We start from the raw sequence: 26,526 nt of genomic DNA, 5'->3' as shown, positions 1-26,526 counted from the left end.
AAGCAATAAGGATTCCAATTGCTTTAAAAGAACATGTAAAATGGAGCTGAAGATACTGCATTCATAACCATATACATACACACCAAGTATTCCATTTCAATAGTGAAATTCACATGAATCCTGTTTCCTATGAAAAATATGCTTTACCTAAGCATTCCACAGGGACTTGTTACCAAATACTAAAAGAAAAGGTCTCTGTTTTCAATATGTTGGAACTACTTACATAATATCAGCATTGCCATGAAGACCAAAGACCATGGGACTGTCCATTGCAGGGAGTAACTGAATGCATTCCAAATACTGTGCCAGGGTTTTGCACACTAGAATTTTATATCCAGGGTAAAAATAGAAAGTGCTGTCAAACATCTTTTCATCAAACCATACCTATGGGGGATAAAAAAATAAACATTACTTTGTTACTTCGTGGGTTTGTTGGGTTTTTTTTTTTTAATCTCATTTTTATTCTTGGAAAATTAGAGTTCTTACTTTAGCTACAACATCTATTTTTACTTGAATATACAAGTAAATTGTTAAGAGTTATGTCTTCTAAGTTTGAGCTCCAGCTAAGTCTTTTTAATAATTTCTGTTCCTCACTAAAGAGAAACCAAAGGGGAAAACCTCACTGCCAAAGATGTTTTGAAAAATTCATTTTACTCTGAAGAGTCTTATAAACTGGTGAAGAAGTGCATATTCAGCAGAAAGGTGTTCTGATTTCTGTATTGCAGCTGCCAATAAAAATGAGAAATAAGTGTACTTTCAAGGTCTCCTACCTTTGCAAAGCAATTAAGAAGACGCTTATCAAAGTCATCTGTGACTCGGCCTCCATACTGTACTTCTCCGATCATGTAGCGTACTGTGTTCCATGATATCCCCTGTATACAATAAAGTAAATGAAAGACTGTAGTTGTAACATGTAAGAAGAAGGTATCTAGCCTGCAATTTCGGTACCATTGGAAGCTCATAAGGCTCTGAAACGTAACCTGAGAAGTTCATTGTTGGAAGAAAAAAATAATTGCTTATTTTGAATCTATTTTCTGAGCTCAGCTCTATAATTTTATACTAGAGTTGGGCTTGGTCCTGCTATTAGAAACATATCTCATTATTTCCTGTCTGACCTGAAATCACTCTCAACTACTATTGCCTCTTCTCTCCCATGCCTCCCCAGATTCTCATCCTTCTCTATTGGCAAAGTGCTGCTTTGCAAGAAAAGGCTATTCTGTTGCATTATTCTCTGATAAATAGTAGACCAAATGGCAGACATTGAGAAGTTTGTTTTGCTCTGTCAAACTGTAAATTTTGTCTCCCTTTTTAAAACAGATATTATATAGACATGTAAACATTTTAGATATGGTACTGAAAAAAACCAAGATAACATTCTGAAATTCTTAACTATTACATATTTTATAAGGATGATAGCACACAGAATATTTCAGTGTTACGGTCTTACAGAGAATCTGATACTTTGATCATTAGAAGCCACACTGAAAGAAAAGCAATGAGTATTATAAATAGTAACATGAAGAAAAATCAATTACAGATGCTGAGCAAAGCAATTAAATACACTGTATGTAAATTTTAGTATTCACCTTCTTGATGTCACAGTCATCTAAGTGATTTTGTATAAACTGAACACTGGCTGTAAAGTCTGATGAGTTAAATTCATAAGGAATATTCCAACCCAAAGGTCCAAACTTGCGTCGTTCCTTAGGAATACAATTAGAAGCAAACAGGTTTACGAAACAACAGATAATTTTGTTTCATTATTAAAGTTCAACACTAATAATATCAGTAGTGGAGTAAAGAATTGAACTGAAGAAGAAAGCTAGCCTAGGAAATGGCTGTATGCCTCATACACATCAGTAACAGACAAAGTTTATTTTTAAGTTATACCATGAGGGATAAATATTTACAGAAAAAGCAACAGACTCATTTGGTGTTACCTTTACTAATCAATTTATCATCATATGTTTGAAATATCTCATGTCTGTCTGGATGATCAGGTTTTTATATTAAGTAATTAAAGAATTACTGTATCTCTGCATTTTCAGCACACTCAGTTCAGAGTTCTAGAGTTTTTCTATTTTTTTTCTACAAATACTGTCTAATAATGATAGTTTCAGTTTTTCAAGCTCCTGTATTAATGCTCAGTTGCCCATAGGTGTCCAGATTTCTGTTTTTGTCTTATAGTTTCACTCTATTGTTTTAATAAACATTTTTCAAAATTCACAACTTTATAAGGCTGCCACCACTACATTATTTGAATTTACTATTACATACCTATTTGAAAATAAAATTGTAACACTTGCAGTAAGAGAAAAATAATTCAATCTAAAAGTTACTAATAACTAAAATTAGCTAAATGATAACATATTTATTAGAGTTTAAATTGCCAAGTCAAGAATGACTGATAGTCTGACATACAGTTAAGCAACATTTAGGTACCTTAGCTACAATATTTAAAAATACTTAGAACTTAAAATAATCCTTTAATTTTTTCAAAATTAAGTATTGTTTATAAGCAGATGAGACAACATTAACCAGTAATACCCTGCAGAAACATATAATGACTTTCTGCCAAATCCTCTGAATGACTTCTTATGCTATATTTATCATGGAGATTTGTCACCAAGGGATATTAAGAATGGGTAAGTTTAAAGGCAGGGCAACATATATATATTGCTTGCTGATTGGCAGTCCCTAAATACATTTTCTGAACAGATGAATAGTTATAATAGTTTTTAAAAGAACTGGTGGTTGAATAAGAGCTTAGCTCTTCTATTTCCACAAGAACAGTATAATCCTGAGGCAACACATGTAACAGCTTTCTCGCTGCTTATAAAAAGGTAGAAGGAGGAAAATAATACAGAATACTGTATCTTAATGGGGACCTCCAACTGTCCTCCTCTCAACATCTTTGCTACCCTGAAAATATGAGCAGCTCAATAGAGCCTAAGGCTTAAATACTGTTTTATAACTATTTTGAGATCCTTGATGAAAAGAAGGTATTTTCAGAGAGATCAAAATGTTGGTATTTATTGTGATCTCGAAACTTCTATATAACTTTAAAGTACAGATACCATTATGCTCACATTGGAATTAACACAAAAAACACACTGACACAGATAAAATATGATAAAAACAGGACACTAAGTGATAGAATTTTATTTAATTTCAGCCATCTAGAAATTAGACAGCTACTTTAATCTAGGCATCTGAATTGCCTTTAAGATCCACAGACAGAAAGAGTGACATATTTCTTGAAAATTATTTATTTTTTTATAGAGGGACAGCTAAGACAGATAAGTTGATTTTCTTTTTTGGAGTGCTTATCTCTTTCTATTGTCTACAAGGATAGCTTTCCCCCCCTACACCAAACAACTTTTGAACAGCTAAAGTTAGATGAGAAAAAAAACCTCATTCTAAATACCCGTAGTATAAAAAATGTGTAAAATTTATTTAAGAGAAAAAAAAGAATAAGGAATCTCAAAATACAGAGAGAAGAAATTAAAGCTTCAGCCTTGCAACATGATCCTACAATAAATCTCAGAATGCATATTTTCAGGAACCTCTGTTAAAGTGACTCCATCAATTATAACACTATTATTTGAAAACTCTGTGATAGTACCTGAACAATAGAATGCAGGAAAGCTACAGTGTAAAGCAAAGGTTTCCACATAGGCAAGTTGCTAACATCTAGCAGATCCTGATTAATTCCAGAAAATGTTCTTTGCAATCCAGCACGTATACCATGGGGAGGTTCATTTGTGAACTTTATAGCAATCTGTCATGTCAAAAATATAAAGGAATTGGATTTGTTTACTGAAACAAAAACAGCAACATGCAAAAATGTTGCAACTATTAGTTATAAATAAAATGTAAATAGCTAAAGCATTGTAGATACAAAGTTGATATGTAACTTTACTGTAAATTACATAAACTGAGCACATACAAGAGCAGGCCTCAAAAGATTTTGAATATAGACCTTTGGTTTATGTTGGTCAGAACAATCATGGACACTTGTCCATAGATCCAAGAATTTTCATCAGCAACCTAGAAGCACTTGCCATGCTTTCCAGAAGGCATCATATGGTTCTCAGCACCTAATTCAATTACTGAATGATGGAAGAGAACTATCCAGAGTAGATGAAATGTCTTGTATTTCTGGTCCCAGGAGTTCACAGTAAATACAAAGAAGTCTCACCTCTCCTCAGATCTTTGTGTTCACAGTGGCTATTCAGCACTCTGTGGCTAGGTCTGCACAAGTAAATTAGATTCACCTGAGAATGTTCCTAGGCACTCTGGTCAGCAGGCATGGAATCAGCATTTGTGGTAGTAAACTGCCACAGCCTCTTAGAATGCAGCCCCTCAGTTCCCTGCTGACTGCCTTATGGGAATAGTTGCTACAAAATTTCAATTGTCAAACCATAGCTGCAAATTATTTGGAAGAACACTAGTTAGCACAGGTTTTTGTTTCAGAGAATGTTGTACTTACTTACCGCTATGTACTACTGCATTCCAATGCTGGGTAATGTTCATGGGGCACACTTGAATTAGGTCAGACACAGACTGGCCTTACTAGAATCTCTGTTCCTTGAGACACTGTCAAATGCTGGAGGAACCCAAATAAAAACTAAGTATTTTTCTGTTCCCACAGTAAATACTTTGCTGGCTGGCTTGGGTAACATGGTAGCATGCACTGAAAGGACATTAAACGCCCGTGGGCTGAATGCAAGTATGGCTCTGAACTCTTTTTACTTCTAACAGACACTTAATGGAAGACACTCATGAATATGTACTTCACATGGCAGTTTTACCATCTCCATACTTGTGGTAAAAAAAGTCAGTTATTTTTAAGGAATGACTTTTCAACTTCAGTCTCACAAACTTACTTCTGTGCTGCAGAGCCCAGACATGCTGTTACAAGAGATAAGCTCCAGTTTTCTGCAAAAACCTATCTATCTGCACATAAACACACTAGACTGTTGGACGGAATGGGAACACTTGCTAACCAGTCTTTCCACACTTCAAAAGATATCCTGTTCGGTTTTTGCTGCATGCTCTATATAAAAAGAGGAAATTATTCTCTCCTTTCTTCTGAGAAGGAGCTGGCTTTTGGTTTGTCTGTTAATAATTTTCTGGAATCCCTGAAGATGTTAATATTTTAACGTGTAGTGTGATATTATAGAGTGGGAAATCACATGTGAGATATTTGAGATAAATGCAGTGATAAAATTCACCTAGCAACCCTCTTCAGTTCTCTAGTCTCACTTTTAGCAAACTGTGTGTTTAGTTACCTCACAATTCATATATCCCTTAAAGATGCAGAATGCATTTATTTTCTGTTGTGAAAACACAAGAGAATGTAGGTCCATACAACTAGTTGTCTATACACAATGCTTTTCCATGGTGACATACATTTTTTATTGAAGGCTGTTTCCTAGATTCGTTCAAGAAAGGAACCCTTTCCTTCCTTCACATACTAGGTATCAATTATGGTATCTATTGTTATTTAGAGAGAATGAGAACCACTAAGAAGACTTCAACTCTTTTTTTAAAGGAAAGGGGTCTATAAATACAGAAATGTTAAAACACAGCTATTACACTAGATATTAACTAGCATTATGAGCCACTGTGAAAGAGCTAGAAAACATCATAAGTAACTTAAATGTACTTTGTAAGAGTTTAGACAATTTTCCTGGTACTGATGAAAATGTCTCCTTGAGATCTACAGAACAACCACTGATCATTTATCCAAAGTAAAACGGGTTACTTCTTGGTGGAATATGTTCTTTGAGATGTTATGTCCCTTTTATCCTTTATGTCAGACAGGGAAATCTGGAAGAGTCTAAGAACAGTTGCAGGCATTACTGTGTTCACAAGGCTGGGTTGGGAAAAAGAGATAGTTTTGATTCAAGTGTTTCTGTGTACTAAATTAGTGTGAACTCACACATACATAATGCATCTTTGAGAACTTCCAATTACTGGTAAGTAACCTTCCTGTTTAAAGTGTTACTTGCATTGTGAGGTAAGTTCATTTTTTTCTTGGGTTCTGGTTTTTGTTTTTTTTCCCCCATTAATTTAATTTCAATTTTCAAACTTAATTTGCATAATTTTGATAGCTTGAGGTACTGTAATTAAATATTTAAACAAACCTGTAGCAGCGCAATTGGGAATTTAGGATGTGGCTCAGTAGTTATCCAAACTCGAAACGTCTCATTCTGTATCTCAACAGTAAGAAGTGTCTTCAGCAGTTCATCCATGAAATCCAGCCCAAGATGACAATTCTGAAGTAACACCCAGCCTCCCTAAATGAGAATATAGATTATTACAATATAAAATTTGGAGTAAGTTATTTATAATGCTAAAACCAACTGCCTATATTAGAATCAAACTTGGTCTTTTAATTTTAATTTTTTACTTTTGGATTGCTCCTGAATATGTATTATCATTTGATTTGGTATCGGCACAGTTCAAGCAAATAGGAAAAGTTAGTGCAACAGTTATTTCCAAGTCCTATTGTTCACAAAAAAAAATAACATAACCGGAGCCAATATTCTAAGTAAAGTATCAGTGCTACCTAGTGGCAAAAAGAAGTAATTCCTGTCCTCTCTCAGCAAAACACCAGTATTAAGTAATCCTGCTATCAAATCCAAAAGAATGTGAGCAGAAAAGTAACAGTTGAAATTTAAGAAATATATTTTCTAAAAACTTATTTTTTAATAAAATAATTAAGTGTAAAGAGACAGTAACAAGACTCCGAAACTTTTTAACTTCAATCAGTTTATCTGAAATAAATGTATTTGCATGAAATTCAAACTCTGCATATTAATTTTTTATCTTACTCAACTCTAAGATTGCATGAAAGCTCTATTTTGATTGTTATCTCTCTGTGCTTTTGCTTATGAGTTTAAACTCATCAGCTTTTGTAGCATCCATTTGGAAGTCTGATAAATCAGAAGCCTGATATTAAAATGGGATATTATTTAACTAGTTCTAAACAGTGATGTGTGGATTTCATTACTGCTTGTAATTTCATTTTGGCAACTTTGTTTTAACTCGTTTAAAAATAATTAACACTTGGTGACAAAATATAATTGAAATATTTATGGTGAACTGATGGATATTAAAAAATATTAAATTACGGACATTTTTTTCTTCTTTGATTGGGATCCACTTTTTTTGAGGAAGGTCTTTAATCAGTTTATCACATTCCTAAATGAATCAGGCTCATGTTTTGAAAATTATCTACATGCAATACAGCACCACAGTTTTAATTATATTATATACTCCTGCCAAGAAGTAGGAAAAAACCACAGAGATTGTCTTCATTTTTATTAATTCTGCATTGCTTCAGATTTGATGTTCAAATATCCCCCCTTCTGTAAAATGTGTGCACTGCCAAGGCATTTAGGTCAGAATTTGTTACCAGTGGATTTCTTTTTTTTCTTTTTCCAAAGTGGTGTAAATCTATATTCCAGTACAGGTGTCACAACATTTGGAAGGAATTCAGAGGTTACTGGGACACAATATAGATACAATAGAGAACTTCCATAACCAAGGCTGCATTAGCTAGAGAACCTTGGATTATACAATAGTATCTAGAAAGTGTGTAGTAAAGGCCATATACCTACAGACATATACATGTATGTCCATAATAGAAAACAGCAAATTAAGCAGATCGTATACTGGTCAAATGCATAAACATCATCTGACAAGATTCTTTTTTTCCCGCTCCTCAAATGAAGCTATCTCACAGAAGGCAGACAAAGGCCTAGTTGAAAATGTCCCAGGTCATTGTGGAAGGCGGTTGGACTAAATGATCTTAAAAGATCCCTTCCAACACAAACCATTCTATGATTCTATAATACAGTTGGAATTCCCTGAACTGATACTGCCTGGCCTTTTCTTTTTTCTGCATGAAAGACAGGAAGTCCTGGAAAGGCTCTGAAGCACTTCCGTCTATCAGATAAAGAGGACACGACTTTGCAGAAGTCTAAAGAAGCATTTCCTCATTACGATTGACGTGTTAAAGTATACTAAAACAGTCAACTTATATTGCAGTGTTTTTTCCCACCTGTTGCACTGATGCCTGTATGAATTTCCGTGCATGAACTTCTTGTCCTTGACCCATAGAGATGGTCACACATTCTACAACACATTTGACAACATATGATTCATGAACTTACATTCTTGAGAAAAAGTAAGAATTCCAATTCAGGCCCCCAAAACAGTGATATAAATACAGCACAATTAAGTACACTTTAATGCAAAAACATATTCTTTTAAATGCAAAAATGTATATTATATACTTTCATATATTTTTAATGGAAAAATATATGAAAGTAGAATCTCTTTACTATCGTATTATACTACTATATGTAATTTTTCTAAACACTATATCTTTGTAAAATAATATTCATATATACATCCACAATATTTACAGCATTTGTAGAAGTAAAACACTCTGCCAAATTTTAATGAAGCAAGCTACAGCATTTGAAATATGAACCCAGATTTTTCTTTAAATATAGATAATGAAGCCATGTAAGTAAGCAAATCGCATAATTGTAATATATTAAAAAAAATTAATGTGACTAATAATAAGAATATATGTTCCTACTTCTAACTCAGTTCATATGCACAGTTCTTGAAATTTTCCATATGATGCAGACATAAAATCCAGAATATACAAATGCTGATCTTGTGGGTATTTTTGCTTATTTCTTATTTTTTTTGTAAGCAAATTTCCGATTTTCACATCATCAGCAGTAAAAAGTAAAAACAACAGTATTGTCACTATGCCAGAACAACAACAAAAATTAGCCTAAACAAACCAAACAAACAATGAAAATTTGCAAATATTGTCTTACAGATAGGGATTAAAAAAATCATCACTGAGAAGGATAACAATTTATGAAAAAAAAATCTGAAAACATTACTGTTCAACTGCACACAGAATGATTCTCAGCATACCATCTTTTACTTAAAATAATATTTTTTCTCTAAGATGACAGTTCAGGTACAATAGTGCAACGTAATTTAAAAAATACTTTTCAGAGAAAAAATAAACCAGAACCTGAAATTACTTACATTACACTTCTGTACCTTAAGACATGACAATGAATAATTGCTTACATACCTAATTTAAGCTTCCTAGCCAAGGATTCAATCTGCATGCTTGGGTCAGATCCCACAGACAAGAAACAGATGAGAGGTGACCGTGTGTCACTTTCTCCCCATGTTTTTTCTAAATTCAAAATGAATGGTTCCATGTATTTCTCACTCAAGGAATTTGCAATATATTTCCTGGCTTGGGAAAGGGTTCGATCTGGACACCAAGACCTGGAAATTAACATATATACCAGGATAGTAATTCACTGCCTCTTCCTGTTGCAAAGACCAGAATTAAATTAGAAATTCTATTTTTATCAGAGATTTTTGCTTCATAATATGAATTTATATATGTATACACATTCATATATATGTTTGTAGGTTTGTCTTTACAGATACAACAATAGACAGAGCTGGTGGTCCTTCCCCTCTGTTTAGGACTGTTCAATACTTTTCAGTTGCTAACAATTTTGCCTTAAGTAACCTATTTGCACTGGGATTTTCTGTTCTGGGTACCTTTATCAGTCTGAGACATTCTTAATTTTAAACACTGTTTTGTATCTGAGAACACAAGTAAGGAAGTACAAGATTGTTTTTGTCCTTTAGGAGAATTCTGTAGATGTTTCATTGGGTTTATTAGTCTTTTAGGGTACAGACTTCACTTTTTGGTATTGGATTGCATTTGTGTTGGGGGTGAGCTTTTATTTTTTCCCATGGGATAAAAAAAATACAAACTGTTACTTTTGGATAAAAGATATCACTTGGCAAAAGTGATTTTTAGATTCTTATTCAAAGGCATATTGTACTTCCATGAGATTCTAGCCTTTTTACTGCACAGGTTGAATCTCCTCCAAAGAAAAATCTTGGTCTAGTAATTAAAGCTGCTGGTTTGTTTTATTTTTTATTTTATTTTTTATTTTTTAATGGAACACCTCTGATTTAATTGTTGCTGCACTTGGAAAGTATACAATGAACATAAGAAGATACGATCTCATGCATAAGGCAGCTGAATGCTGCTTTGGGGAAATCCATTCTATGCCAAGCCCTGACACAGGGCTTTTATCTGGTTCAGTACAATCACACACTTTCCACGTGGGACTTTGGAACACCTGTATTGCATTTCCACAAATCTATTTTTTATAATTATTATAACATATTTAAAGTTATTTAAAATAGCTCATTTTAAAAGAAATGAAGAAATAAAATAATTTTTAAAACTATCAGAATGATTCTACTTTTTCAGTGACTTTTTGGAGAAGGCTGCAATGTAATTCCCAGTTTCCATTTGTCAAGGCATAAAAGCAAAGCTATAAATATATTTCCCAGAAATAAACTTTTTAGACTCTTCAAAGTGTACCCCTGAAGTGAGCGAATTAAATCATACTTCATGTGTGTGAATTAAATACTACTTCAAGTCACCCAGAAATTAATTAAAATTACCCTGTTATGATAATAGCACACTGGATAGTCCAAGACACGCGATGTAACCATGTGTGTTATTTCCCAAATTTCTGAAGATGCTCACCTGATGAGTAAAAGCTTGCGAAAGATATCAAGTGAATCACTATATCCATCAGGTATAATCTCTTCCTCAGGAGCATCTTTATCAAACCAGCTTTTCCATTGTTTCTCATTAGAGGATACCTACATTTATGACATTAAGATACACATAAATATATTTCAGCCATAGCAAAATCCCTTTGTAAATGTGCATTTTGATAAGAGTCTGTTATTATATTAGGATAATGTCACAAATAACATTAAAAGTCTATAGCATTAAGACATATGCCATGTGAATTGCTATTAAGATATTTAAAACAGAAATTTTAGTATTAAGATGTCAGATCTTAAGCTAATCAATTATCCACTGATTCACCTCCCAAACACATGCAGCTACTTCGAGAAAAAGCAGTAATTAGCAGAAAGATTCTATACCACAAGAGGATCATACAGTGATTAACTCATTACTTCTGATAACAAAGTACTAAGAGGAACAGAAAAATCTGTCCCAGTGCAGACCAGCCAGCCAAAGAATCACAAATGAAAAATAACAGACTCTAGTGTGTTTTTCACTTGTGAAAGAATAAATCTGACTACAAATATGATCATTATTCAGGCACTTCGCAAAAGCAAGGATCTAATAGGACAAGGACGTTGGTGGTCAGAACAGAGTGAAAATTGAGCCTCTAATGCAGTGACTGAGAAGAGTCAGCTATAACAGTGTTCTCAGATCACTGGAAAGAGCAAGGAGTACACCGATACCATCTGTTCTGAAATAGAGTTCCATATGCCTGTTATAAATCAAGGAGCTCTGTCCAGTTGACTGTCTTGGTTTCAGGTAATAGTTTTGGAACAACCTACACCAATCATGGATTGGGAGAGGAGTGAGAAATGAACATATAGGGACATCTTCCAACCACATATTTGCTATAACGAAATTCAGAGAGATCAATAAACACCGAATATCCTTTTCTGAACTGTAATCCATGTCTGAGAAAAACAACCTTATAAGCAAATAGCTCATCGACCTAAGCACATGCTAGAAGTGTATTCAGAAGAGGTACCTTTTCAAAGCTAGGCCACAGCCAGAGATAGACAGATTACTAAGCGAAAGGGACTTTAGTTGGCTCAGTAAAATCATTAAGATTTCATTACGTATTTCTTTGTACCACTTCTCAACCACAAGTGGAAGTAGTGGCAGTGTGAAAAGGAACAGGGTCATCTAGATGTTTAAAGAGGGATATGTGTTTATAGGCTAAATTAGGCATCTGGGACTGGAGAACTTAATTTTTAGAGGACAAACAAAAAAAAAAAATTGTAACTGGCAAGAAAAAAGAAAACACAGGCAATGTCTTGAGAACTGAGCATACCATTTTCAAGCTTTCTTTTTCTTACTTTAAATAATTTTCTGTTTGTTTCTAAGTGAATAATGATCCAGTGGTATTTAATATGATGATCCAAATAGAAAAGCATATCTAATGGATGCAGATAAGTATTAAAAAGATGTTATCTCCATATATGCATTTTAATTGATATCTTAGTTGGCACACTCCCAGATTTCATCTCTATGTATTACTAAATCCTCTAATTGTCACATTTCAACTTGCAAATACATGGAAATTTTAAGTTAGTGCTAAAAGATTAGTTAAAAAGGAGGGCTTTTTTGGGTGACATGGTCACCTGTGTATTTTGGAGTCTAAAATTTTGTTTGCACCAATTTTAGAAAAGTGCTATAAGAAAGCCATTACAATTTACAAATTAAAAAGAAAATACATAATTCATAACCCCACAGCTAAATTGAAACGGTATTAGCTAAATTTAAACAGTGTTAGCAAGTGTGATGTGGCACGCATTTTGGGTTCTGGTGCCCTAATCCATATGAAGACCCAACTAAAATTCATCCAACTTTCTCCTGACTCAATATCCTGTTTTGATAAGTCCACAAACTAAAACCTGGAAGAAATCAGCTGGTATGTATCCAGATCTTGCCTTGATGCAGAGTTAAGAAACAGCCATGACCACTTCCAGGTGCAAAAATTAGAGAAAATTTCTGCTACCCTTCAGGGCACTAAATGCCATCACAAAATGAACTTGGATGACCAGTGCTGTAACAGCAAGAAGAACTTAATGTGCTGGCTATCAGCCTGAATAGCAAGGAGTGCTTAGGAGGTAAAGAAAGAGAAATGCCTAGGGAGTGTTTTAACTAAACTAAAAAAAGAGAAATTTACTAAAGTAAACATGTCACAAGATTATGTGCATATAAATTCATATATGTATCAATAAACAGTATTTTTAAGCTAGCTCATCATATCTGAGTAACAAGTTAACCTTGAAATAGAAATGAGTATTTAAAACAAGCAGCAAACGATTTACTAGTAAAAATCTACCAGATTCAAGATATGAAGAACTGCAACTTAAAACTTGACATGCGTAGATTAACTTTCTGAGCCTTTTTGATACCTCTACTTTTTAATCCTTTCTCCTTATTTCTGTCTCTCTTTCAATGACTTCCTTTTTTACCAGTTCTTTGGTCCTATTCTCCTCTTTTTTTTACCTCGATGACTATAATACAAAATACAATAAAACATACCAAAAACCCAGAGCAAATAAATATTCTGTGGCTGTATTCTGTGGCCTTGTTCTAAACCACATCTTTTGTGCACTCCAAATGTAAAACATAGGAACACAGTTATGATTAGGAAACTGATTATTAACATTAAAAAGACAATTAGTAGATATCACCTGATCCAAAATTTCTGCAAACTGTGGGAGTTTACTCAATTCCACTAGATTTAGCCACGTCATGTCAAGAATCCAGTGGAATGGTTTGGGTGGGCAAGCCTGTAGATCGAGGGCTGCACCTCCTGTAGATATAAACATTCTGATGAAATACACATGGCATTCCAGGGATCAAGATATATTTGCTATTTCTTTGTAAATTATGTTTTCTGGCCCATGTAATTTTCACTGGGGTGCTAATTACACTCCTGTGTACTCTGCATTTATTTCATAAGATCATAATTTAGTGTGGAAGGGACCTCAGGAGGTTTGTAGTCCAAAATGTTCAAAGCAGGGTCAGCTGAGATAAAATCAGGTCTATATCCTGTCTGACCTTAAAAACCTCCAAGGATGGAGACTGTATAACAATGAGTTCTAAAGTTTGTTTGTTCTCATAATGAAAAGAAAAAAACAAACCCTGACCCTTACATCCATTTCTAAATCTCTTTTTTTTCCAGTTTATTTCTGTTGTCTCCCATCTTCTTGTGCACCGCTAAAGAGCCAGGCTCTGTATTCTTAATGGCCTTCTCATAGGTGATGGAAGACTACTATTGAGTCTCCCCTAAGTCTTATGTTTGACAAGCTGAACAAGCCCAGTTTTCTCAGCCCCTCATCTAAGATCATGTGCTCCATATAGTTTGTTGTTAAAAGTTCATACAGTGATACTGATTATATTTGAAGTATTGGAAATTCTTAATAATCTTGTTTCCTTTTCGTATGTTCACAAGAAGAAAAGAAAGAAACTCTGGACTGATGGAATCAGTCAATCCTAGACAGCCTATCACGCACAAACAATTTTAAATAGCGTATATAATGGTATCTGGCCTTATATAACATATATTTCATGTCCACTGATATGCAATTGAAGAGGAAACTCAAAGGAGCACCTCTGGCATAAGATTGCAATCCAATTTTAAGCAGATTAACTTTTAACTTTTTTTTATAATCAACTTTTTATCACAACTTTCTTCTTGTTGCAGTTGCCTCTCCCCAATCCTCCACAAATTAATTAATGCCACTTCTTGGGAAAAATTGAGGGTGTTATTCAGTGGTCTCCACAACTAAGATAATTTATTCATGTAGGTCACTGTTATTATGAATATTGACTTTACAGGGAAAGAGTTAATTCTTTGAGATGTTCTGCATGCTTCAAGGATGCAAGAATTTTATTTTTTTATCAGTGATGATTTTCACAAAACAGAATCTCTGCTCTAGCTACCTGAGTATCCTTAAGTAGGAACACAAGAATCACCTTGCTGAATCTGGACATTAGTACGCCAATGAGAACAATTAACATCAAAAGAGAGCAAAAAGTTCCAGTGAGTGGACAGTAAACAGACCTTAGGGAAGCTTCTGCTTTTGGGAAAAATTTTAAACCTTAATTTTTTGAGGCAGACTTATTCAATTAAGAATGAGAATTACCAAAGTGTAAAGAATGTGTTTCTCATTGTAATAGAATCATAAAATCACTGATATTCTTGTTATTAATATGCATCCCAATTTTTTTAATAAGTCCTGCTAAGTTCTTACGGTTAGTCATTTGTTATGTTAATGAGTTAAATATGCAATGCCTCTCCTTTCATTATTTTTTTATTTTGCCATTCATAGGCATATGTGAAAAGTTCCAGCATCCAGAATAATACACGCAATACTTTCCTATCTAGCTAAACTAAGAAAAAACTGTATCGCTTCCTGGACTTTACATGCATCTGTTTTGGCAACTTAGAAGATAGCTTCATTCAACAGTGAAGCAAAGGAGCAAGAAGTTACCTAATTTATAAAAATAAGGACACATATATAATACAAAAGTATGTAATAAACAAATTGATGGAGAGAAGCAGAACTATAATCTTAATCTCAGGACAGAACACAGCATGGTTAAATGGTAGAGGTAGAACAGAGATGGGCATCTAACTTCACCGGACCACAGCAGGGATAAGGACAGAGGTAGTTCCCACAGAACTATTGGTAGAAACCATGTAGCCAAAAAAATTATACTTACCCTTAATGAATGTATGGAACTCTTCGGTTTTCACATATTCTCTCTCAAGATCAATTTTTAATGTCATTAGAAGGGTAAAGAGGAATTTGTGATTTTTGTACAAGCCTCTAACAGAGTATGAGTGAACTTCAAAGGTAAGATACTCAATAATATTTGAGACTCTTTTCTGAGGTACCGGAGACTTCCCAGATCTGAATAATGGAAACGAAGCAAAAACAAAGCATGTTAATAACAGAAAATACATTGGAAAGACAAATATCTGGATTGTAGAAAAATCTGTGCCTTCTTACTTGGCCATGGATTGATCAAATAATTTCAAGAACTGAACCAGTGAAGTTTGATACATATTATTGACCATGCTCATTGCTGTAATAAGAAAATAAAGAATGCTTCCGCGTGTAGCAGCAGGTCGATATTCCTCCTGAGCAGTGTTAATCTTCACTTCAGTTTCTGCTGCCACAGCCAACTTTTCAGCTACTTCAGCAGCTGTTAGTTTAGTTGTTTGCAGAACACCAATCAGTGATTCATCATCTACTAGTGAACCTAAAAAGTAAAATATTTGATGTTTAAGGCATTCTAATAACAACATTTTTACTTCATATATGTAAAAATCAAAAGGCTAAATTACAGGAATAATTTACAATAAATGGAAATTATTTACTGAACTGCAGAAAGCTTTTAAAACGGAGACCAAACAGGATATGCAATACTAAAATTATTTTTATATTCAACACGCTAAACAAATGCATTTTGCCTATGTCAATATGAATGTATCTATACCACCAGCTTTGCAGCATGTATTGGAGAAGTCAGCTTTCTTATGCACGTAACATACATTCATACACAGTACTTCAACTATTTTAAAGTCTATTGATTGGTACACACAAAGTCAAAAAGACTTAGGGTCCTAAGGGCAATGGTCACACAACAGTATTCACTCGTCTCAGGTACTTAATGACTGATTTGCTAGAAGACACCACCTTCTGTTTCCACCAAAGAGATAGTAATTGATCATGTGCAGGTTCCTAATACACTACAAAAGATTTTCAACACCATTTTAACTAGCCCATTTTATCTTGCATTATCAATGGGTTAAGGATTTGCCCATGATCAGATACTTGTATCTCATTGGAAGGGCAGAAAGCTCTCAAGAAACTGATTTCACAAAACTTGTTTAGGTGTTAAAAATACTTAGTGTCTACGGCTGTATATAGTGGAATTCTATAGTACCAAATCCCTCAAGCTCCAGTAAATCACCATACTTCTAATTTCTACCATTGGATGTTCTCTTATTGTATCTTAGATGCATAAATAAAATTCTGCATGGAAAGGTTCTTATATGAATCAGTTCAATCTGTCTAATCTCTTAATCCTTTGATACAGAACCTTTGGTTGCACTTAGTTTGTACAGAAGATTGTCTTCCAGTTCTTTCATCTTCCTCTTATTTGAAGTTACATCTTCCATGAGTGAAATTCGTTCTGCCTCTAGTTCCTATTATTAAAATCAAGAAAATGACATGACATTTTATGGTCTGTACTTATGAGTCATACTTAAAATTCAATTGCTGATTTCTCAGGTTCATAAAATTTGATTGAAGATACAGGTGAAGAGTTGGATGCAGGCATGAAATATGCATTTTACTTTTTCAGGTATCTAAAATGTATTTTTATAACTCTTTTTTTTTTTTTTTAAGCAGCCTTTATTCAGCATCTCATGAAGTATCTTATCAATGCCAAATACTTGTACTTAAGTGTTTGTGCTATGCTGACAGTCATATGCAGAAGATCCTCTAGATGTATTTTTGTTATTTGGAAATTTCTATCCTGACTCTGAATAAAGCTTTAGAAAATGGTTGATGTCTTTTTTCCATTTGAACATTTCTTTTTCCCTACATACTAAAAACAGTTAAATAATTAAAAAACAAAAAAAACCATCACCATGGTTTGTGTGTACCATTAGGTTACCTGTTTTTCAGTAAGGACTACTCTTCTGAGCAACTGATTTTCAAGTCCTTTCATTGTAACAGTAAAATCAATAATCGATGTTTTTGCATTAATTTCAGGTGTGAATGCAGGATTGGGTAGCTTTGTAGTAATGTACAGTCTAAATGAATTCATAATATCTACTTCCTTATCACCAACTTTCACCTGTGGAGTAAGTTAGAATAGTATTAAGCAGAGGAAAATGAGGTTTATTTGACTCAATAATATTGATCAGAAAAAAAATTATATTATTTGAAATGCCAAAGAGAGGAGGTGCATTTCACAATTCAAATTTGTCATGAAAATAACAATCAATGACCTAAGGTAAAGTTAGGGTACATTACAAAAGTAGCATTCCCCTCCAGATAAATAAAGGGATAATATCCACTGTGGGTTCTAGTTCATGTCTTCAGAACGATTTGGTTTAGGTTTTGTGCTTCTAATCACACCTCAAAGGAAGATGGCAAAAACTGCGTATGTTTGGAGAATCATTGTTCCAGTGTGTTCACGGAAAAAAAAAAACCGGAATTCTATCCAGCAATGGAACATAAATTGCTTGAAATCATTTTTATATTTATTAAGACTAAGCAGATCTTAAAGAATCTTTCTAAAGGAACTATGAATTTATTAAGAGTTTTCCACAGATTTTTTTTATAGAAGTTGAAATATTCTAAATCAGCAGTCTAACTTGAAATCTGCATGTGCATAAGGAAATCTGATCACTGTGTATGAGTGTCCAAGGCCATTTCGAATAACAGGCTTAAGAAGAAATAGGACCAAAAGACTTCCTTGTTTGTTCTGACATTCAAAATAAAACTACTCTACAAAAATAGTAATTATTTTATTTTCAATACCGTCAACAATCTGGTCTCCCAGGTCTCTCATATCCCAGCCAGTTAATTAAGGTTATTTGAGAAAAATACATATAGAAATACACAGCATGTGCAGTCATTTTATTTCAGGGTGTTTGAAGGAGAGGTGTTTTTAAATTTGGGAGTGATTTCTTTATCTAATGAAGGTCAGAAAGACTCATGATTTTTCAAGACTGTGAATATACTTAATATTATTAATAAAACTTTGTGCTTTTTGGCTTGTTCCATTAGAAAACAGTTCTATTTCAAAGTAAAGATTCTGCAGCTGCTACAATCAGTACTCCACACTAGGAAAAGAGAGATACTTTCAATTCTATTAATTCTTTTAAATGGTGTAAAATGAAATTGCTCAATAATCGATAGAAAGTATTGTAAGCATTTAACATGATAAACATAACTCATTCCAGTTTGGAATCTTCAGTAGCAACTTCAGTAGTTAAATTCAATTTTAGACTCATGAACTGAATTCAATTTTAGACTCGATTACTCAGCTGGGGTTCTGTCTCCTATATTTAGTTACTTCAGTTTGATTCTTCAGACTACCCTACTGAATATAAAATTTACCTGATTCATCAGAGGTTTGGGTAAAAGGATGAAATACCATTCATAACACAGCAAACTACTTATTCCAAGTCTTATTTTTTGATTACTAACCTTAAAAGAAGTTCCAGATTTCATGAAATTCTTTTCTAATATATTATCAAGGACTGGATCCAACTCTTCACCTATATTTTCAATCACAAGTGATCGTCCCAGTGAAAGACTATCTTCTAGGTGTGTACGGAAATACTTGTCATTCAAAGTTGTTACCTCAAAAGTAAATTATATATTGGTGTAAGGACAAAATTTTTTCTTCGAAGTCTTACATGAAAACCACAGGTATAACTATTAAAACTTTTTTCATTGTTTTTGATGGTTGTATTTCAAATGAAGTAATAAACATTGACCATGCAGCGATTTATGAAGAAATAATTCTTGTGTATACAATGAAAAGCACCATAAAAAGGTGAATTAAAAGATTGGCTGTAATAGAATCTAAGAAACTTAATTATGAGAGTAATAATGTACCAATTGTTGGTATTCATTGGGAATTGAAGGTGTTACATATATTTTTGAAAACACAGACACCCAACTTTCAGTTTTCTGTTCCATGCCCTGAGGACTAACTTTTCTAATTTTAGCTTTGAAGTTCTGAGAAATTCTTTCTGAAAACCTGAACTCAGTGTAACAAATTAATTGCTGTTACAATATTATGAACCCAGAGGTTAGAAATGTCATTCAATGGAATTAATAATGTATAAAATCATAAAAAATGTGTAAATAAATAAAACACTAACTAGTTTTGTTTTGCTTCTTAGATTTTGACTTTCAGAAAGTTCCTATATTATTTTCAAGATTCTCACTGTGGGTATGAAATAGGGCCATTCTACTGGAAAACAACTTTGCAGAGCAGGATCTTGGGGTCCCAGTGGACAAGATGAGCATGGGCTAGGAATCTGCCTTTGCAGCAAAGGTCTACAGCATTCTGGGCTGCATCAGGAGAGACGTTACCAGGATGTTGAGGAAGGCAATTCTTCCTCTCTGCTCAGTACTGGAGACACACGTTTTGAGTCCTCTACCTATTTCTGGGCTCCCCCCCCCCAGTGTAAGAAAGGCACTGAGATGACTCCAGCAAAGGACCACCATGATTATTAAGGGATTGGAACACTTGACATATGAGGAAAGATGAGACCTGTGATTATTTAGCATCAAGAAGGCTTACAAGGGTATTTACCTATGTACATAAATATCTGGTGGGTGAGAATGAAGAATAGGGAGGCAAATCCCTCTTGGTGGCACACAGTAACAGGCCAAGATGCAATGGGCACAATTTGAAATATAGATAATTCAATTTAAACATAAGCAAAAATCCCACAACTTTATTGTAATGGTGGCTGAACACTGCTGGTGGTGGCTGTCCAGAGAGGTGGTGAAGTGTCCATCCCTGGAGGTATTCAAAACCTGAATGGACACAGTCCTGGGCAACCTGCTTTAGTAGATCCTGCTCTGAGCAGGAATACTGCACTAGCTCTTCAGACATCCTTTTCAATCTCATCTTTTCTGTGGTTCTGACAGTTTGTTTTACTAGTGGTAGAATGATAAGCAAGAACTTCACATTCACTTTACTCCAATCTTCAAAATCTAGAAATCCTAAAATGCTGAAAATTTATTGAGATTCTGGAGGACATATGAGACTTCTCAGGGTTTTAAAAAGTTGGTTCCTTTTCCCATGCTACTTCATTTGTGAAAAATTCTTTTGTGATGCAAATTACAGGTGTCAAGTGAATATCTCTGCATTATATTTCATGAGCAGATATTTAACCTCATTGGCTTAAGCTATAAAAGAGCTATTAAATTTGCAGGAATATCAGGATACACAAATTTGTCTTAAATGTCATTTCAACTGGCTCTCTTCAATTTACTTTTGTAGCAATAACTTCATGTATGAATTCCATCTGGAGTTCTAACTTCTGGACTGCAGCAGTTTAAGTACTTTGCCTACATTTTCAAAGTTATCCTGCCTTTGTCTGTAATCTTACTAATAGTTGCCCAGTTCACTCTCAAAAAATAATTTCATATTATACTCTTATGCTATACTTTTCTCTACTTTGCTGTTTATGTATAGAGAACATGCCAATTTTGAACATAAGGCTACCTCCTTCTCTTTCATACTTCTTGGTAGTTTTCATACCAGTATTCCAATATTTGCAATTATATAATCCTGTCCTAGTCCTTAAATGGGATTCAAAGACTCTATGGGATTCAAAGACTCTTGTCAAGTTCCCTGATGATGCATCCACATTGTTGTCAGTCTCCATACAAGTTAAAGTTCTCAGATAATGTATGTGTGATAGCTACACTGACTCAAAAGCAGATGCAACTTAAAGCAACAATGTTTGAAGGAATATAAACTAGCACATTATTTCTTTAAAACACTGCTCACCAGTAAGTCATTATCCTCTTCTTTCTTTTTAATCCACATTTTTCCTTGAGACTGTGGGTCTACCAAAAGTGGGTATCTAGCTGATTTAGTGACAATGATACCATTCTGAATTGAGAAATCATCTCCAGGCAGCCCTTGAAGATTCCACTCACTAATCTGGAGAATACAAAATAAAACAACAACAAAAAAAGAGAGCAGTTTGGAATAAAATCTCACTGCATTATCCTTCAATTATGATTGTTCTAAGAAATAATGGGAACATCAAGCCCAAAGGGATGCATACCTGAACCTCCTGAAAAATTATTAATGCGGATGGAAAAATATTTCCAGGATTTTATTTTTATTGATGTATTTAATGATTTAAAAAAAATATTTTAAAAGTGTAAGAAAGCCAAAAGGCACTTGGACAGCCAAATTAAAAACTGTGATCAATTAAGAGAAAACCAGGCTAAAACAGATTTTGGGGCTTAATATTTACTGAAGGACACTGGCATCATTCTCTGATTTCTCCTTCATTCATGTTGAATGAAAAGACTTTATGCATTCTTTTTTGAATATATTTTTTATATGAAATTTATTTTTGAAACCAGACTCAGATAATATTGAAAGAACCTAAAAAAAGCTAATAACCAAACCCACTGTTTTAGCAGATATCTATGAGTACTTGAAAGTGCATTATCATACCAGCATTTGTCTAATTGTATGTCACTTGTTTATAATATGTAACATTTTTATGTATCTGAACACTGCTCAGCACTCAGATCTTTAGTGAAATCACCAAGAATATTAGGAAAACACAGAACTACCATGCACAGCAATACTGGGGATTATAGATCCTTTCTAAGCAAGCATAATGCTGGCTAATAGTCACAGAATGTATTAATTGACATTGAAATGAATCCCATCCATCACCAAGAACTTACTGTTGGCGGATCTACCAGCATAGAAATCAGGTTCACATCTTCAGTAAAGGGGATTTTATGGGCTCTCATCTCAGTTTCCCATAAATCTTTAAGCAAAAAATCCCTGAAGTTTTGATTAAAAGGTCCACAGTATGAAAGAAAACCTGTGCAGAGCAGTACATCTCCCACAAGTCTAGAAAAGGAATAAAATAATAATTAAAAGGTGATACAGAATTTCAATTTCTGTAGATTTAGACAACTGGCTTTCGAAACACCAGAAGATTTCTGTTCTGAGGACAACTCAAGGAGGGAACTGTTGCTCTTTGAGAACAACAAATAGTTTCTTTATGCTTAAAAAGAAAAGTTTGGGGTTTTTTTGGCAAAACTTTAGAGTAGTATAATATGAAGACATTATATTCAACCCTACAACATAATAAAGCCCAGATGACTATTTCTTCTTTCATAACTGAAGGAAAAACTTGGTTTATTTCTTAAAAATATGTCTGCAATACAATATTTATCGAAAGTTACAACCTTAATTCTCTTGGAAAGAGCAGACCTCAATAGACATGTAAAATTTCCCTATAGGAAATTTATGGAAACAAAAGCATTCCATACAAGCCCAGTCTAAACTTTCAGGCTCTTTATCTCTAACAACCATTTTGACAGCATTCCTATTTTCTAGACAACTAGAACCTCTGGCTCTAACACTGCTCAACATGTTGTCATTTGGATAGCAACACAATGGAGACTTTGAAGTTTCCAAGTTTATTAGAATAAGACCTACTGTTCCACATGTTTCAACTCACAGACTATAGGATAAAAGTTACTGTCTGATCTCTGGGGCTCCTTTTATTTAAATATGTCGTAACTAAAATCAAACTATCCAGTATTAAGCTAGGAGTTCTTCCTTTTTCCTTCTCAGAGTTAGGCTTAGATCATCTCTACCTCCTGCCTACCTGAAGTTTTCACTTTGCCAGGTAACACTGGAACAAGATGCAGTATTAAGAGGGACAGGAAAAGCTGTAATAGAGGCATATACCTGCACTGGAAATAATCCCTTTGGAAATAAATCCCAAAAGCAGAAGTATTAGTCTGAACTTAAATACAAGCAAGCAACACTCAGGTATTCACTTATGTGAGGGAAATCCACAATTCAGGATACTTCATTTAATTGTCTAACTACATAAATATATCCAGCAGAAAAAGTACAACTTCTAAAGCTACCAAATTGCTTACTAGCTATTCAGGTTTTGCACATAATTAGTGTTGTTTTAATTGGGATTATGTTTTGTTGTGACGTTTTTCGTTGTTTTGGGTTTGTTGGTTGGTTGGTTTTTGCTCTGATGAATTTCATACCTGTTAATCTGAGATTTAAATTCTTTACTTTGCTGAGTCCACCTAACTCTCTCTCCACTTAGTCCATCTATAAGCGTAGAGGCTGATTGCATCTTTCTTCTACATGTTTCTGCATCATTCAGTAAGTCCTAAGATTGGAAAAATGTCTTACATAATTTAATAATAAAATGCAAAAAAACCTAAAGACTTATTTTATATACTTTTTGATTCTATTGTATTTATTAGAATCATAGAATCATAGAATAGCTAGGGTTGGAAAGGACCTCAAGATCATCTAGTTCCAACCCCCCTGCCATGGGCAGGGACACCTCACACTAAACCATGTCACCCAAGGCTTCATCCAACCTGGCCTTGAACACCGCCAGGGATGGAGCACTCACAACCTCCCTGGGCAACTGATTCCAGTGTCTCCCTAACAGGAAAGAATTTCCTCCTTATATCCAATCTAAACTTCCCCTGTTTAAGTTTTAACCCGTTACCCCTTGTCCTGTCACTACAGTCCCTAATGAATAGTCCCTCCCCAGCATCCCTATAGGCCCGCTTCAGATACTGGAAGGCTGCTATGAGGTCTCCACGCAGCCTTCTCTTCTCCAGGCTGAACAGCCCCACCTTCCTCAGCCTATCTTCATACGGGAGGTGCTCCAGTCCTCTGATCATCCTCGTGGCCCTCCTCTGGACTTGTTCCAACAGTTCCATGTCCTTTTTATGTTGAGGACATCAGAACTGCACACAACACTCCAGGTGAGGTCTCACAAGAGCAGAGTAGAGGGGCAGGATCACCTCCTTCGACCTGCTGGTCATGCTCCTTTTGATGCAGCCCAGGATACGGTTGGCTTTCTGAGCTGCAAGCGCACACTGCCGGCTCATGTTCATTTTCTCATCGACCAGCACCCCCAGGTCCTTCTCCGCAGGGCCGCTCTGAATCTCTTCTTTGCCCAATATGACTATTCTGACTATTATTCTATTATTCCATGACTATTATTCTATTATTCTATGACTATTGTTCTATTTTCCTATTATTATGACTATTCTATTTATTTGAAAATCACTCTTGAGAACTCTAGGTGAACCTATTGTCTAACATGTTCCTATTCACAAAAAAGAAATATGAAGGAACATGTATTTAAATATCTTCTTTTTATACCTGAACCTCATCCATGTCATTCAAAGTAGCAGGTCCTAAATGTGTGTTTGTATCAATTCATGATTACATAACATCATTGTATGCAAACATTTGTTAATGTATGGCTACGTGACTGGTGCCAAAGGCAAGGGTTTGGGTTTTTCAGTCACAGGCTGCTGTATGGGACACCTGGTTTGCTGGTGACAGGCGGGATACACCAGTCCCAGAGAAGAAAAAGGGTTTTGGGGCAGGAGTTAGCAGGGCTTATTGACAGGGCTTTAAACTAGTTATGAAGGGGGGAGGGGATTTAACTGTGCCTGTTGGGGACAAGCCCAAGAGGAACATGCTAGGGATTGAAGGATGGTGGGCTAAGGAGGACTATCAATCTCTTGTTTCACTTGTGGGAAAGGATAGCTTTTTAGACCCTGTCCCGCAGGGGAAAAAGGGTACTAGGACTGGCTCCCTGAAATGCCTGTACACCAATGCACGCAGCATGGGGAATAAACAGGAGGAGTTAGAAGTCTGTGTGCAGGCTAAAGGTTATGATCTAGTGGCAATTACAGAGACATGGTGGGACAGTTCACATGACTGGAATGTGGTCATGGATGGCTATGTCCTTTTTAGGAAAGATAGGTCAGGGAAGCGAGGTGGTGGAGTTGCTCTTTACGTGAGAGAGCAACTAGAATGTATTGAGTTCTGTCCGGGGTCGGATGAGGAGCAAGTGGAATGTCTGTGGGTACGAATCAAGGGGCAGACTGGCACGGGTGATACAGTTGTGGGGGTCTATTACAGACCTCCTGATCAAGACGAAGGAGTTGATGAGGCTTTCTACAGGCAACTGGAAGTAGCCTCGCGACTACATGCCTTAGTCGTTGTGGGGGACTTTAACTACCCCGATATTTGCTGGAAGACTCACACAGCCAGTCATTCACAGTCTAGGAGGTTCCTCGAGTGCATTGATGATAATTTCTTAATGCAAATGGTGGACGTACCAACTAGGAGAGCAGCGCTGCTAGATTTAGTACTTGCCAACAAGGACGGTTTGGTCGAAGTGGTGACGGTCAATGGCAGCCTTGGCTGCAGTGACCATGAGATGGTGGAGTTTAGGATCCTGTGTGGGAGGAATAGAATACCTAGCAAAGCCACAGTTCTGGATTTCCGAAGGGCCAACTTTGGCCTCTTCAGTCAACTGCTAAGGGAAGTCTCATGGGAAAGTGTACTAGGCGGTAAAGGGGCTCAAGATAGTTGGTTAGCATTCAAGGACCGCTTCTTCCAAGCTCAGGATCGGAGCGTCCCAATGAGTAGGAAATCAAGTAAGGGATCCAGGAGACCGGCGTGGTTAAACAAGAAGCTGCTGGGCAAACTCAAGTGGAAAAGGAGAATCTATGGATTATGTAAGGAGGGGCTGGCCGCTTGGGAGGAATATAGGACAGTTGTTAGAGTATGTAGGGAGGCAATTAGGACAGCTAAGGCCTCCTTGGAACTCAATCTTGCTAGTCGGGTTAAAGACAATAGAAAGGGCTTCTTCAAATACATAGCAAATAAAACTAACACAAGAGGCAATATAGGCCCACTGCTGAACAAAGTGGGTGCCCTGGAGACAGAGGATATAAAGAAGGCAGAGGTGCTGAATGCCTTCTTTGCCTCTGTCTTTACTCCTGCAGACTCTCCCCGAGGGCCCCGGATTTCTATAGCCCCAGAAGGAGTCAGGACAAAGGAGGAGTTTGCTTTGGTAGATGAGGATTGGGTTAGGGATCAGCTATGCAAACTGGACATCTGTAAATCGATGGGTCCGGATGGAATGCACCCACGGGTGCTGAGGGAGCTGGCGGAGGTCATTGCTAGGCCACTCTCCATCATCTTTGGTAAGTCGTGGGAAACGGGCGAGGTGCCTGAGGATTGGCGGATGGCAA

The 26,526-nt window shown here is 35.4% G+C and overlaps 1 protein-coding gene across 1 annotated transcript in view; it reads right to left on the bottom strand.

Annotated features, from left to right (window-relative positions):
* DNAH8 (dynein axonemal heavy chain 8) overlaps positions 1 to 26,526 on the bottom strand; it is a 139,106-nt gene that overhangs the window by 12,133 nt on the left and 100,447 nt on the right. The window contains 17 exon segments of the mRNA XM_065682578.1: positions 224 to 384; positions 771 to 872; positions 1,587 to 1,703; positions 3,626 to 3,781; positions 6,153 to 6,305; positions 8,075 to 8,148; positions 9,140 to 9,342; positions 10,637 to 10,755; positions 13,354 to 13,475; positions 15,392 to 15,582; positions 15,682 to 15,934; positions 16,778 to 16,883; positions 17,357 to 17,539; positions 18,901 to 19,056; positions 21,230 to 21,385; positions 22,153 to 22,324; positions 23,491 to 23,618. Coding sequence (XP_065538650.1) covers positions 224 to 384; positions 771 to 872; positions 1,587 to 1,703; positions 3,626 to 3,781; positions 6,153 to 6,305; positions 8,075 to 8,148; positions 9,140 to 9,342; positions 10,637 to 10,755; positions 13,354 to 13,475; positions 15,392 to 15,582; positions 15,682 to 15,934; positions 16,778 to 16,883; positions 17,357 to 17,539; positions 18,901 to 19,056; positions 21,230 to 21,385; positions 22,153 to 22,324; positions 23,491 to 23,618 — 2,552 coding nt within the window.

This window comes from Lathamus discolor, chromosome 5 (genome assembly GCF_037157495.1).
Source record: "Lathamus discolor isolate bLatDis1 chromosome 5, bLatDis1.hap1, whole genome shotgun sequence".
Classification (NCBI taxonomy): domain Eukaryota; kingdom Metazoa; phylum Chordata; class Aves; order Psittaciformes; family Psittacidae; genus Lathamus; species Lathamus discolor.
Note: the sequence above shows the minus strand (reverse complement) of the source record. Positions and strands in the feature narration are given on the sequence as shown.